The sequence below is a fragment of the Lissotriton vulgaris genome, chromosome 2_1, assembly GCF_964263255.1.
Source record: "Lissotriton vulgaris chromosome 2_1, aLisVul1.2, whole genome shotgun sequence".
In the NCBI taxonomy this organism is placed as follows: Eukaryota; Metazoa; Chordata; class Amphibia; order Caudata; family Salamandridae; genus Lissotriton; species Lissotriton vulgaris.
In genome coordinates, this window is record NC_141687.1 from 1,954,816,050 (window position 1) to 1,954,831,808 (window position 15,759).

At 46.9% G+C, this 15,759-nt stretch overlaps 1 protein-coding gene across 1 annotated transcript in view; it reads right to left on the bottom strand.

Annotated features, from left to right (window-relative positions):
- Positions 1 to 15,759, bottom strand: part of FANCI (FA complementation group I) — a 636,131-nt gene that overhangs the window by 503,478 nt on the left and 116,894 nt on the right. Inside the window, exons 13-14 of the mRNA XM_086958134.1 lie at positions 4,398 to 4,578; positions 4,019 to 4,106 (exon numbers count right to left, since the gene is read on the bottom strand). Coding sequence (XP_086814260.1) covers positions 4,019 to 4,106; positions 4,398 to 4,578 — 269 coding nt within the window. The remainder of the gene's footprint in view (positions 1 to 4,018; positions 4,107 to 4,397; positions 4,579 to 15,759) is intronic.

A 15,759-nucleotide genomic window follows, 5' to 3' on the forward strand; every position in this document is an offset into this window, starting at 1 on the left:
CTGTCCTGTCGTCGACGGAGTCTTCTGCCTCGACGTCGAACGGCGATGGTCGGCCGTCGACGGAGATCTCTGCCTCGACGTCGAATGCCTGTGCGACGACGGCGGAGGGGTATTGGGCACACTCGACGCCGAGCGCTGATGCTGCACTGACGGAGACTGCGTCCTGGACGCCGATCGACGAGCTACTGTCGACGGCGGAGGGGTCTTGGTCCTCGACGCCGATCGCCGCTTCTTGGACGACGGCGGAGGGGTCACACTTCTCGACGCCGGTCGTCGCCTGGTTGACGACGGCGAAGTGACCTCCCTCGACGCCGGTCGTCGCCTGGTTGACGACGGCGGAGGGGTAATGGATCTTGACGCCGACCGTCGCCCGGTTGACGGTGGCGGAGTAGCCTTCCTCGACGCCGATCGTCGCCCGGTTGACGACGGCGGAGGGGATTTCGACGACGAAGCTGGATCTTTCGACGTCGTCGACGTACCTGGTCTTCTCCTCGACGGCGAGCCCGCCGTCGACGGTAGTTTTGAAGAGGAAAACTTCTCCTGTGGTTTTTCTTTCAGCGCCGAGGCCGACGCTGAAGTTGAAGGGTATGAAGACTTCTTTCTTGAAGATGTATGAGTCTTCTTGGAGCCCTTCTTCACTGGAGATCTTCCTCTCGAAGCCCTGTGAGCCAGGCCATAAATTCGAATCCTTTCTCTGTCCTTGAGAGTTCTTCCAGACAGGTTCTCACAATGTGGACAGGTGCCTGGATCATGATCTTCAGGCAGACCAAGGATACAGACGTCGTGGTTGTCTGATTTTGCCTTCTTGTTGCCACAAGAAGGGCATTTATCAAAGAGTGAAGGCATTCTCAGAGGAAAATGTTCACTAAACTGCTGAAAACAAGCAGTATCTTACTTGACTAGATGTTAAATGTCAAAGTAAGAGTAAAAGTTGTCAAAAAAGAAGTATTTTTCTGTCAAAAACCAGAAAAATAGTGGAGCTGTGTAACCAGGGTCCTTCACTGAAGGAGCCGGAAAGAAGAACTGACCTAACTGTCACCCCTGGGGCATGATGGGATACTGGGGGTCATGAGTGCCTTAAAGGCACGGTGTCAGTTTATTGCTATTCAGCTACAGGTTAGCTTTTCAGTCTTTTTAGACTGTGTGTTTGCAATACAGCCTGGGAGCTTCCTATGCTTCCAGTGAGTTATGAGAATTTCTACTGCTTTCTGAGCATTAAAACAATTTCTAAACAAATCTTTGGTGTCGTTTCTCATGTTTCTAATGCTTATTATACATGTATGGTGGAAATTCTTCACAGCATATTTCAGCTCTAATGTGATTTGGCTGCTATTGCTTGTTTTTATATATATATTATTTATATATATATATGTATATATATATGTGGGGCACATATAATATAGTGTTTCCGGGGTCCCGCGCATGGGCGGGAATATTCTAATGCTTATGACTATTGATGAGGATCCCCTGGAAGAGAACAATGGGTGCTCTCGCGCAGGAGAGCATGTGACCAGTTACTGTCACACGTTGGCACCAGCGCGTGACTTTGCATATGAATAAATTACAACAGTGTTTGCAGGATTTGGGCCTGAATCTAGCCAGCACTCAGAGAAATTTACCAATACCTGACATTTCTGAAATCTAGACACTCCGGGACGCCAGGATGGTGTGGTTTGCGAGGATCACATATTTTCTTACCAGAATACCTTAGAAGCATCTTGACTATGCCTAAGGTCACACAAATCTGTTTCGCTGTTGACTGGTCAGCCGGCGACCATTGAACCCTAGCAGACCTGAGCTTTTCTGAAAACTAGCGACCCAGGGTGGTGTGGCTGGCTTCCATACATCCCAGTATGTTTTCCTCACTATCAAGCCCTGCATGTAGTGACAACATAGTCTTCATAGACCTTGTTTAGGTCCAGTCTATCACTTGCATTAGTTGCTAGCACACAAATGGGGTACTGCTTTTCTTGGGAGGCAAATCTGAATGCAGGATGGTTAGAGTTTGGGTAAAGTGCCCAGTTTCTGTCACATAAATATAGGTAACTGTGTTTTTCAGACCATACATTGACATTCTCAGGGTATTCCGAGTAAAACAAACGCGAGGATTCAAGAAAGTCATACCACCCTAAATTCCTATGGGTCTCTGGGTTTCATGAATGCCGAGATTTGGTAGGTTTGCCTATGTAAAAGCAGACTTAGAACCCAAATATACCAGTAATCCCCGATTGCAGGTAAAGAGAGGAGATTGCGATATCTACAGACATAGTTATGACATATGGGCCTGTAAAGAGGGGGTAAACACTCCATTCAGCTTCCCCAGACGGCAGAAAAACTGGTTGTGAACCTGGCAATTGGCGAGAAGACTGGCCCCCAATCTCGTAACTTTTAAAAAAAAAAATCCTTGACTGTCTGGTCAGCTTTCTGCACTTACAGTTTAAGCAGATATGGGTATCTACACGCCAATCTGCTCACTGCAACGTAGGGGAAGAAAGCCAGCTCACCCAGGGAAAAAAGAGAAAAGGAATGGGGTCGGAAGCTTGTGCATCATGGCATTGAGCTGCATGCCCAACCTCGGACACCTGATGGTCTTTCTGCCTCTTTAGGAAGGCCGACTGGAGGGTTCACCTTCAATATTTCCTCTCCAAGGGCCAGGAAATTTACTAGAGAGCAGGGATTGGTGTTCACAAAAAGAATGTATGGGGTCCCGGCCCATCATGGGATCAGGCCCCACTCCCGGGAATTAGATAGTCTACAGGTATTATTTCCATTGTCTTTCTGCTGCTTAGGTGGAGCAGAATTGGATTAAACCCCGCCACCCCCATCCAACTGCCATGGGACAGGGGACACTCATAAAGACAGTCTTGGCATTGTCTTGAGGCCTAATGCCAGAAGAGGAAAGCCACTTTTTTTCATTTTTTGTAAATTCGTTCACTGGTTTCTAGTGGGCTTTCTGCCCTCTGGAGAGGGGAGGTTGGGTTTAAAATTCCTAAACTCTCAATCAGGGGGCAGATCGACTGTGTTGGCCCAGGGTGCTAGGAAGAAGATGCTAGGACAAGCCTTGAAGTAGGGCTTGAACTGTGATTCTTAAGTCCCTTTCAGATAGGTATGTTAAATTTTCCAGCAGCGTGATAACAGATACAATGCTGTCTGATTCTTTTTTATGGACATAAGTGTTGAAGGATAAACTGAAATTGATGAGGAAGCCAAAGAATATTGTAAATATCAAGAAATTAAGGTATGAAGCTGCAGTCAGGATACTCCTGCATACTACTCACTTCACTGTTGTTTTGTGTCTCCAAAACAGACATTGACCTGTATTTCCTAATTCAGAAATTCCAAAGTCTTTCTCTTTAAGGTCCTGTGTGAGAAGCTAGTTTTGATACGGACAATGTAGATGAAAAATGTAAGGTTTAAATGAGTGAAGATGACTGAAAACAGATCAATAAATTTTGCAGAAACAAAGCATGACCCAGCATCATAAAGAAGTCAATAATGAGCAACTGAATATTCCACGAAAAAGCAGAAATATTTTGGAACGTAGTCTACTTCTAGATCAAAGACTGCAATGATTGATCAAATCCTCGTGATAATACTTATACTTACAGATATGCTTTGTGCACAAATTGAATCTTAGTAAGAGAAACTATGCCCATTCATCTAGGCACTCCACTGTAAATTTCATAATGCAGCGATCCTGAGTAAGTGGCAATCCTTTCTGGCATAATGTCTATCGTACATGGTGTATCCCCTGAGGTAGTGAACCTAATCAGAAGATGGCACAAGGTCTAACATCTAGACTGCATTCCCTTGCAGGGTGAAGTTCAGTCATAGCTAAATTTGAATCGTTCAGTTAGAAGAGCATTCTCCAATGTTGGCACTACTTCCAGAACTTTAGCCACTTTTATTTTTAGGCATTTCTGTGGGATTTCAACATACAACTACAAACTGAATAAGTGACAGCTCTTTAGTCATTCGGAATCATTCCATGTAGCAAGAGATATCCTCATAGTATTACCTATAAAATGGCTGTTGGTACCAGTTGCCTTGGTGATAACTCTGTTCAATACCTGCTCAAGGATCTCACTTCTGATGGGTTCATGAACCTGAAAAACATAATTTAGACATTATGCCAAGATGCAATAGATCAAATTGAATGAATTCTTCTGGCAGAGGCCAACCAATACTAAACTTTATGACTATCAATTGATCCACATAGTGACGCTTTACAGTACTGCATACAAAATATACCACACTGATACCTAGCAAATGACAATGGGACAACACCCAGCAAAAGTAATCCATACATAAAAGGGTAAGAGAAGCTATGAGGATCAACAGAAAAGCACATCCGATTGAGAGTGCTCCATTAAACACATTGTATAGTGTCAGCATACCTTAAATGTTTCAAGGAGAATCTGAGCTCCAAGTCTACAAGACTGTTGGTTTGGAGTTTTACAAGGGCCACCATTAATTTCTGCCACTTTTCCACCAAACATTGCTTTTGGGCTAAACGAATCCATTAAAATAAATCCAAGTTCCACCAGTCCTTGAGTGACATGATCCCAGCCATATACACTGCAAAGGATATAAAAATGACATTAAGTACTTACATGGATAAGTGGAAAAATGCATTGAAAATTAGAACAATTCTAAATCTTGCCATGAACAACAAATTATGGATGGGATGAGGCTTTGACAGATCAAAGACAGTTATGAGATTTATGTATATGCTGGTGGCAACCATTCCACTCTTTGCTGCTCACTGAATTCAAAGAACTCACCTGTCCCAAATACCTCCGCCTACTGAGGCTCACGAGCCCTACTGCACCGACCTCTTGAGCGGATAAGGGATCTACCTCTCTCGCTAAAGGGCCACCAAGGTAGACGGCTTGGGGAAAAGACCTGCGCACTGGACGATGGGTGGGCGGGGGGGGTCGGGGGGATTGGGGATTTGGGAGTTGGGGTTTGGGGGGGGTGGGGAGTTTGTGAAGGGGAGGTAATTTAATACTGTAACAAGGCATATCCTTCACTGCTGCTGCGGACTGGCCCACGATCGAACTGTCCTTTGAAGATATAGCACTGTGGGTGCGGCCTTGTCCGCACTGACCTGATGCCTCATACCTTTTGTATGTTTGTCCATTTATGTTACACCAAATAAAATACTTTAAACTTAAAAGTGATAAAAGTTACTTCATATAATGACAGGTAAGAATGTCAAGATTTCTGGTGGCTACGAGTTGACTATGATGTGGAGAGGTATGTGAGAAATTGTATGAGTAGTGCATGCAGCGACAAGACGAATAGAGCAAAGTGGACACCAGTTGTTCCCGTTTCATTTTGGCTTGGATATCAGTGGAAGTTTGCAGTGGTAATGGTGGACTAACATTCAAAGTGGATGGAAGGAGGTCAAGTCGCGAGGTATAAATGAGTTTTGCAAAGAAGTGTGGAGAAGAGAAGAGTATCCTGAGGAGGTAGTGATGGACAATGGGCCTCAGTTTGTGTTAGAAGAGTTCAAGGTATATTTGGCACAGTGTAGGGTACAGCTCCAGGGCACCCTCCCGAAAATGTACTAGAGGAAAGGTTTAATAGAGTGTTATGAGAGAATGTGCAATTGGCATCACAAAATGGGTTAGAGTGGAGAGAGGACTTGGAGAATTTGTTATGGAGTTATTGCACTACCGCACATTCCACTACATTAGTGACACCTTTTGTACCAGTGCGTACCAGGATATTGGGAAATGTGAGAAGGGGGCTATCGAAAGTGGTTTGTCGTGAAGCGGGCGATAGAGGTAAAAGGATACAGTGAGGTGTTGGATGGAAAAAAGGTGGAAGATGGAAGGAAGAAAACAAGTGAGTTTTGTAATAAAAAGAGGGGTGAGGAGAAGTGAAGATGGCATAGGGTGAGAAGAAGTGGAAGAGATGTGAAATCTAAGAGATTATTTGTTAAGTAAAAAAAAAATTGAAGGTAAATATAGAATGTGTGTTCTCTTAGTGATATGTATATAGGAGCACATGCATCAAAGTCGGCTTTTGCGAGTCTTTAATTGCGATTATTAAGAAATCGCAATTAGGGACTCTCAAAAGCATATGCATGTAGAAATCGCTATTAAAATAGTGATTTCTAAACATTCCTTAATTGCCCCTCGCAAATTGCAAGTCGCAATTAAGGAATGGCTTCCCATTCATTCCTATGGCCCTTTAGGCCCATAGGAATGAATGGGAAATTGCATGCGCAATTTGCGAGTATTAATAGGTACTCACAAATTGCGCATGCAATTTCAAGGGTGCAAAGGTGTCAAAATGACACCCTGTTGCACCCCTGAAATTGTGATGTTCACCCATGTTGTGCACACACATGCCCCAAGGGCATGTGTGTGTAACTTGAAACCTTGAAAAATGCACTGAAGTGCATTTTTCAAGGTTTTTGTAAAATACAGACCAGAATAATGTAATTGTATTTTGCGGCCCCAAATAGCGAATTCGCAATTTCTAAGGGGTACATGCATTGCATTTAAGGAATCGCAAATTGCGATTCCTTAAATGCAATCGCAATTTGAGAACTCGCAATAAATTGCGATTTCTTAAATTGCGAGTGCCTGACACTTTCATGCATAGCAATAGGCCTTTTTGCGGGCGCAAACGCACGATTTTTGCTCATTCTTTGAGCCTCCCCAATATCACTTTTGAAAACAGTTTTTCTCCCACGTCAAGGATGTTAATTAATCAATAGTTTTTGGGCTTCTTAACATCCTCTTTTTTATATATCAGCCTTATAACTTCATTCAAGCTGTTCGGGATCTATCCGGATGCAAATATTTTCTGGAAAACTAGGTAAAAGAGTTTAGCCCACCAATCTACCTTGGTTTTGATCATCATAGCTGGCAGGTTATCTGGCCCCGCTGCCCTGGTTAGTTTTAATGAGCCTATTGTGTCTTTAACGATCTTGAAGGAGAAATATATCCTAATTTCCTCAGTTACAGTAGTCAATTCCTCCCTTTCTTTTACCATCTCTGCACATCCAGTACCATACATATCTTTGAGGTGCTTTACCCATGCTGCTTGCTTCTTTTACCACACACCTGAATGACCCACGTTCCTTTCCGGTGCCTTCCTGCACCAGCTGCCAGAACTTCCTCATATTTTTCATTTCTATCGCATCCTGCATGCGAGCCAAGCATTTCTCCCTACAAACCTTTTTCCTATCAACTATTCGTTTTTTATATTTCCACTTGGCACTGAGAAGCTGAGAGACTATCTCATGATCATACTTTATCTTCAAGCTCTTCTCCCATTATTCTTACCTGACTTTTTAGGTTTCTGCATCTCCTATCTACCCATGGGTTCCCTTTTCGTATACCTACAGCGACCCTTTCTTGGTTGTGCCTTGCAGTATATTTTCACCTCTAAACATTCTACCGCCTGGGAAATTATATCACTATACCAAGCTATGATGTTTTCAGGTGTATCCTCCCACTGGATCGCATTATAGTCTGTTGTAGGTTGGCCAACCCCTGCAGATGCTCTTCTGAAATCCAGGTGATTAATCGTTTTGGGTATTCTCCCTGTAAAGGGACTACCTTTTCTTTAGAGCTGGTTCCATCTGATATGACTTCCAAATGCAAGAGATAGTGGTCACTTCCATCCAGTTGCATTAGGTTAAAACTGGCAATTTTGTCAAAGAACCATGCATGTAAAAAGATATAATGAATAGCACACGATTGATTACCTATTCTCGTGGGACTATCTAGCTTAGTGTAGTCATTTATACTAAACATTCTAATTTGGCTCAGATATTTTACCAAAGCAGCCTTGTGCATTGTAGTTTGACAAGTAGGGAAACTTGCAGGGTATCTTTGACCAAGGGGCAACAGTTTCTCGGATCCAATTTATGACTGAGATCACTTGAAAATATGATCATATCCTTGCAATAATTTGTGTGAAGCCAGTTCAGGTGCTCCTTTCAGATTCCTTCCCTTACCCAACATCCTACGCGCTCCCTGTGTGGATATATATATATTAATTATGATCAGGCCATCGTCACCCTTTTCCTTAATATACACTTCTACTCGTCAGATCACAGAACACTTACTTTTTGCCTTTAATTGTGTTGTTTTTTTGTGATCTTAGCTGAGATCAGCGTTAGAAGCCCCCCCAGAAACCCATCCCAGGCCCCCCTTTTCAACTTTATCATTAACCTGCAAAAAATCATCCACAACAGGAGGGTCATCGCACGGCTACGTTTCTTGCAAGCTGTAGGAAGGTGGATACCTGACTATGGTTGCCCCCAACTTTTTGCCTGGTGTTTTGCTGGTTTTCCGACTTAGTTGACCTGGGACCCTGCTTTTCAGGGCCCCAGGCCTACTGCTCTCTCTGTAAAATGGATTCCATGTACCTTAGGTACATATCTAATTGGATACTGAGTCACCTTATCAGCCCCTGTACAGTGTACCTTAGGTACCCAGGGCATAGGTGTACCCAGGGCCTACCAGGGGCTGCAGCATGTATTATGCCACCCCTGGCTGACCATCTAAATCTGACACAACTGGCTGCACGACAGCTGGGGCAAGGTGGTGTAATCACCATTTGCTTTAGATATAGTATTCCTATATTTAACCCTAAAATGGACACATGTATTCCTATCAGTCACTCCTATGGCAGGCCTTATCAACCCCCGAAGGCAGAGTGCTTGGAATTATGTGAGATGGTGCTCTGGCATGAGCTGAGCCCGTTTGCAGCTTGCGGAACCAAGTCCTAATAGCTGTTCCATGATAACGCGTACCATATACTCTTAAGTGCCTTATAATCCTCGCGGTTATTTGCCAACTTTGGTATCGCTTTGTCAAAACATGTCGAGTAAGGTGCCATACGAATTGGAATACTAACCCCTCGCTAATTCTGGCGACGGGGTTAGCATTCCACCCTTCTAGAGGGACACGACATGTATGTAACTGTGAACCCCGGTTAAAGTTAACTCGAGCCTCAGCATCTTTCAGGAAACTTCTAAAAACACATCTTTTCACGAGCTAACTTCTCTGGTTGCTGCCTGTCTCTTCTTCCGCCTAAGTAATACTCTCTCCTTAGCGCGGGGACACGCCGGGAGGCGTCACCAGGCGCTCTATAAACTCCTATAATAATAATAATAATCACAAAATGGATGCTGCCACCACAGACACAAGTCTGACCTCCTGCTGCTGGGAGTCCTTCCAGCGAGGAGAGCTTGGACAAAGGGTTTCCTGTCAGGGGCGGTGCTAGCACCATCCCAGACAGGGTTTTGTGTATCCCATGTAGGCAGGGCTGAGAGGAAGGTGACTGCAAGTGGCACCCCGGTGCTCACTGTGCATATGCCGGCTCAAACCAGTTCCAGGGGCACACCAGCCCCTGAGCTGGGGAGAGACTGGACAAAGGAGAGGGGTGTAACCACCCCCCTCCTGGTCCCACCCATGGGCAGGACCTAGTCGCGGGCCAGCCCCTTTTATTAGGATAAAGGTAGGAGCAGGCCCCCTTCCCAAATTAGATAATTCTGAATCTTGACTACTTTCCACGAAAGAACTCTTGAACATTTCTGAAGACTCTCCCTTGTGGCTAAGGAGTAGCCACCCTGCACCAGCGGGCACCATCTAAGCGCAGGCGGTTTGCTGCAAGTCCATCCTCCGGATCAAGACTGCCCAGCTCGACGAGACCCGGATTCCCTGCCATCTCTGACCTCTACCTGCATCATCAGCCCAGCTGAGATTCGTGGGTGTGACGAGACCCGAGGGACCGGCCATCTTCACGACCTGCACGACGCTTATCCAGCACGACCGCCGAGGGATCCTCGAGTGAGTGCTTTGGGGTTTGAGAAGCCCTAACCCTGAGCAGCTCCAGCACCGAAGTCCAGCCCCCCAGCATCCACGAGATCTGCGTGGGGCCCTTCTGCTCTCTGCTGCTCACCGCGTTGTCCGGTCACTTGCCTGCTGGCTAGTGGCCCTCCTGACGACGAACCACGACGATTACATCGCTGGTCTGGTTGCTCTAGACTGGCCCTTGCTCCCTTCCAAGAGAGAAGCACCCCGGACCCTCCTGGTCCACTCCAGACGCCATTTTGAGTCCACCACGTGGGCTTGCCTTTGCCAAGGTTTGTTGCCCGTCCAGCATCGCCGACAGCAGACACCTTCGTGGGACAGCTCGCACCTCCATCCTGGTCGCCGACAACGCCTCCTGGTCCGAGAGACTGCAGAGCCCAGCGTCACCCACTCACCTGGTCGAGGTGACTTCATCCGGTGCCATCCTGGTGCCCACCTAATCACTGGCTAGTGATTAAGAACTGAGTCCCCTCTGCTTTCAGGTCGTCTCCATCACCGATCCAGGCTTGGATCACATCGAACTTCATCACTGGTCGCCTGCCAGCAACTTCTTCTTTCAGGCTCCATAGACTGTAACGAGGATTCCCGACGTCTTTTGAATTCTATGAGCCGCAGCCCCTGGGCTAGGTAACCTGAGCATTTTGGTGCTGCAACGTAGGTTCACTATCTAAGTGTCCAGATCCTTTTTCGTTTTCAGCCTATCTAGTCGGATTCGTCCGATAACTGTAACTTTATGAAATCTAGCATCCATAGACTTTGTCCCGCATCCCGCGTGAGAGTGCACACTCTGCACCCGATCTCCCTAGGCCTCCTGCTCCTAACCTGAAGGTTCTGTAGTGTAGTCCTAGCGATCCTGAAGCCTCTGGATCTTGTTACTTACCTGCTAGTATTTCGCATTCCACTTTTGTAGTATATGGTTTTTCGTGCCCCTCGGGCATTTGTGTAAATTGTGCAACTTAAAGTATTTTCTTAAGAGTTTTGTTGTGTGCTTAGCTCCCTGACTTATAAAGAGTTCAGGGTAGACTTGTTATAAATAAATATCCTTTTATTTTCATAACAACTTGTGTGGTGTCCTTTCACTTGGTGTTCAAGGGGTATATGTGATGGTATAACAGCTGGCTTAACACGCCCTCTAGAGTTTAGCCTAAAGACTGCTCTTGTCCATGCTACTAGGATAGCTGGTCTATAAGGTTGACTTACAACCAATCATCAATAAGGGTCGTTTGGAATGATACAAAGTGATCACTAGAATAGTGAGCACTATATATCAGGCCAACTTCTCACATTGGTGAGCAGCGGTTGGGATTTGAGCTTGCTGTTGTTTTACCACACGTATCCTAAGAATATCATTTGAAAGATCACATAAGTACCAAGGTACATATAACTTAGCTTAGAATACTCTGAGTTCTACTGACCCAGCTGTTGTAGTGTAACAGGGCTTAGCACACCCTGACTACAACTCTAGCAAGGGATCAGTAGGCAAACAAATAGTGTAGGTAAGTGCACCACTTACACCTCACTAGAAAAGCATGTCAGACAAAGGAGGGAACTCAGAGGCCCCCCTTGTGTCAGTTGACCCTCCACAGGTCATATCAAGATATGCAGCTCTTAGCTTCCAGGAGATGAGACAAGTGTGTACCTCCAGGAAGCTAAAACAGGGTTCTAACCCTACCATCCCATTTCTGATTGGTCTCTTAGAGACTTATGATGCCAGGAGGGCTTTTAACACAGGCCCTGCTAATCCAGATGGGAGCATGCCCCCCTTAGAGGGACCCTTGGGGACCCTGACCTCAACCTCAATGGAACAGGAAGTGATGAGGAGGAAGAGGAACAGGAGTTGTCAGGGGATGAGGCAGACAAGGGTCAGGTAGAAGTCAGTAGACTCACCAGGACCAACTTAAGCAGGCATGAAAATGGACTTGGGGGACCCCCAGGCCCACTCTCAGGCAGGCTTAACATTGGGAGTGGACGAGTTAGGTCTCTATCCAGAGGCTCTAACAGATCCATTCGAACCAATGGCTCTCAGACCTCTTCTCACAGAGGGATGACATCCCCTCAGAGGAGAGAGCATGAGGCCAAGATGAGGGAAGTCAATCTGAGGATTGAAAGGGAAGAACTTGCCCTGGCCAAAGAGAGACTTGCCTTTGCTAGAGAGCAGAAATTGAGTGGGGCAGACCCCACTGGTGGCAGCATTTTACCTAGAGAAAAGGACAGGAGTTTAGACACTAGACACCTGAGTAAGATAGTGCCCCCTTTAAACAAGGGGATGACATCCACAAATGGATGACTGCTTTGGAGAGGGCCTGCACTGTCCAGTGCGTCCCCCAGTCAGTGGGCAGCTATCTTGTGGCTCTCCTTTGAAGGCAAAGGTAGAGATAAGCTCCTCACTACTAGAGCTGAGGATGCTAACAATTACCAAGTCCTGAAGAATACACTGATTGACGGGTTTGGCTTAACAACTGAACAGTACAGGTTGATGTTCAGAGACACCCAGAAAACTCAGTCTCAGGATTGGACTGACTTTGTTGATTGTGCCACTAAGGCTTTTGAAGGCTGGCTACTGGGAAGTAAGGTTACTGATTTCAAAGGATTGTACAATCTAATTATGAGAGAGCAAGTCTTAAATAATTGTCAGAACCAGAACCAGCACCTGGTAGACTCTGATCTGACCTCTCCACAAGAATTGGGTAAGAGGGCAGACAAATGGGTCAGAACCAGGGTTAGGCCTAAGAACCAGGGTGGTGACCAAAATAAGGAATCAACCAAGCCTCAAGAGAAGGGTGGGAATACATCTTCTGATCAAATCCCAGGGCCCCAAAACTCCTCTGAAAAGGGTGGGTCCCAAAATCCTTCCAATACCCAAAAGAAACCTTATTGTCATACCTGCAAACAGGTAGGCCATTACAAAACTGACAGCAGTTGCCCAAAGGCCAACAACAATAAGGAGAACATACCCCCAAGTAAAAATTCCCAGACTCCTGTTACTACTAGTAGTAATCCCCCAGGTGGTGGGAGTGCCCCCAAGAATCTGGGTGCATTTACTTTGGGAGTTCCTGGGGACTCTGGCCTAACCAGGTCCCCAAACTTAGATACTCTTGTCTGTGAGACTGGCATGGGGTTTACCAACTTCACAGCTTGTCCCAACACGTTGGGCAAGTACAGACAGGAGCACCTCATCAATGGCTCAAAAGTTGAGGCCTACAGAGACACAGGGGCTAGCATCACCATGGTGACTGAGAGCCTAGTCCCCTCAAGGCAACTTATACCTGGGGCCACATACCAGGTAACCAACATTGATGGAGTGCAGAGAGATCATCCCATAGCAGTGGTCAATCTCAGCTGGGGAGGTGTCACTGGCCGCAAGAGAGTGGCAGTGTCACCAAACTTGCCTGTAGATTGCCTACTGGGGAATGATTTAGAGATCTCAGCCTGTGCTGAGGTAGAGGAAGAAACCCATTTTAAAATGGTAAACCTCCATGGTAAGGTTAGTGGGGCAGTGATAGCCACAGCCCCAGTCCAAGATGTCCTCCCTGAACAGGTCAGGAGGGCTGTGCCAGTCACAGCCCTATCCCAGAAAGATGCCTCTCCTGAACAGGTTGGCAAGGCTGTGATGGTCACAGCCCATACCCAAACTGAGTCCCTTCCTGAAAAGGTTGGTGGAGTTGTGATGGCCACAGCTCAAACTCAGACAGATAATAGTGTTGTGAAGCCTGAAACTATGGATCACTCCACTCAGACAGAGAGCATTGAGGAGGAAGAGAAATCTCCCTCCCACCCGACTTTAGGAAAGGATCAGCCTCCTCAGGGAACTGATCTGACCCCTTGTGAAGAAACTGCCCCAGAGGTAGTCAGGCCTAGCCTGGCAGAACCCCTGATGTCAGTGGACCCTTAAGGTGGGACCCAGTCTGGAGCAGGTAACCTGCCCCTCTCTACCCTGCCTCAGTCAGCCCAGGGCTGTAGAGGTCAGGGAGGCCAGTGGTGGACCCCAAAGGGCCCCCTGTTCAAAAGAACTCCCCAATCAGCAGATTAAGGGCACTGAAGCTAGTAATCCAAGCCCAGTGAAAATAAAACAAACTCCTGAGGGATGCCCCTTGAAATTAGCTAGGGACCTCCCACAGATGGACACTGTTGGGCACAGCCAAACCTGGGGCCTAAAAACCCCAAACCTGACCTGTCCCTCCAGTAAGCCACACAGAGGGACTCAGCCTCCAGCTTTAGGTAGCCAGAGGTTGACCCTGAGAGCTCACAGCAACTCAGTCCTGGAAAGAAAGGCACATATGGTGGATAGTGATTGGAGGAAGTTGAGCCCAACATTAGTGGAGTCTCACTTCAGTACTCCATTCCCACACCAGCCTTTTACTTTGCCAAAACACACCACAGGTAGAGATTCCCTATGGTGGAGACCCTCAGATACCCTTAGGGTGAGGGATTGCTTAGTGGACCATGAGATAGGGGGTAACCATGCCAGTGCATATACCACCTCATATGGCCACTCAGGCAATATAGGCTTACCTGGTCAAGGATAGCCTTATCTCCTTTCGTTTGGGGTGGGGGGGTGGTTATGTAGGAAGGTGGATACCTGACTATGGTTGCCCCCAACTTTTTGCCTGGTGTTTTGCTGGTTTTCAGACTTAGTTGACCCTGCTATTCAGGGCCCCAGGCCTACTGCTCTCTCTGTAAAATGGATTCCATGTACCTTAGGTACATTTCTAATTGGATACTGAGTCACCTTATCAGCCCCTGTACAGTGTACCTTAGGTACCCAGGGCATAGGTGTACCCAGGGCCTACCAGGGGCTGCAGCATGTATTATGCCACCCCTGGCTGGCCATCTAAATCTGACACAACTGGCTGCACGACAGCTGGGGCAAGGTGGTGTAATCACCCTTTGCTTTAGATATAGTATTCGGATATCTAAACCTTAAAATGGACACATGTATTCCTGTCAGTCACTCCTATGGCAGGCCTTATCAATCCTGAAGGCAGAGTGCTTGGAATTATGTGAGATGGTGCTCTGGCATGAGCTGAGCCCGTTTGCAGCTTGCGGAACCAAGTCCTAATAGCTGTTTCATGATAACGCGTACCATATACTCTTAAGTGCCTTATAATCCTCGCGGTTATTTGCCAACTTTGGTATCGCTTTATCAAAACATGTCGAGTAAGGTGTCATACAAATTGGAATACTAACCCCTCGCCAATTCTGGCAACGGGGTTAGCATTACACCCTTCTAGAGGGACACGACATGTATGTAACTGTGAACCCCGGTTAAAGTTAACTCGAGCCTCAGCATCACAAAATGGATGCTGCCACCACAGACACAAGTCTGACCTCCTGCTGCTGGGAGTACTTCCAGCGAGGAGAGCTTGGACAATGGGTTTCCTGTCAGGGGCGGTGCTAGCACCATCCCAGACAGGGTTTTGTGTATCCCAGGTAGGCAGGGCTGAGAGGAAGGTGACTGCAAGTGACACCCCGGTGCTCACTGTGCATATGCCAGCTCAAACCAGTTCCAGGGGCACACCAGCCCCTGAGCTGGGGAGAGGCTGGACAAAGGAGAGGGGTGTAACCACCCCCTCCTGGTCCCACCCATGGGCAGGACCTAGTGGCAGGCCAGCCCCTTTTCTTAGGATAAAGGTAGGAGCAGGCCCCCTTCCCAAATTAGATAATTCTGAATCTTGACTACTTTCCACGAAAGAACTCTTGAACATTTCTGAAGACTCTCCCTTGTGGCTAAGGAGTAGCCACCCTGCACCAGCAGGCACCATCTAAGCGCATGCGGTTTGCTGCAAGTCCATCCTCCGGATCAAGACTGCCCAGCTCGACGAGACCCGGATTCCCTGCCATCTCTGACCTCTACCTGCATCATCAGCCCAGCTGAGATTCGTGGGTGTGACGAGACCAGAGGGACCGGCCATCT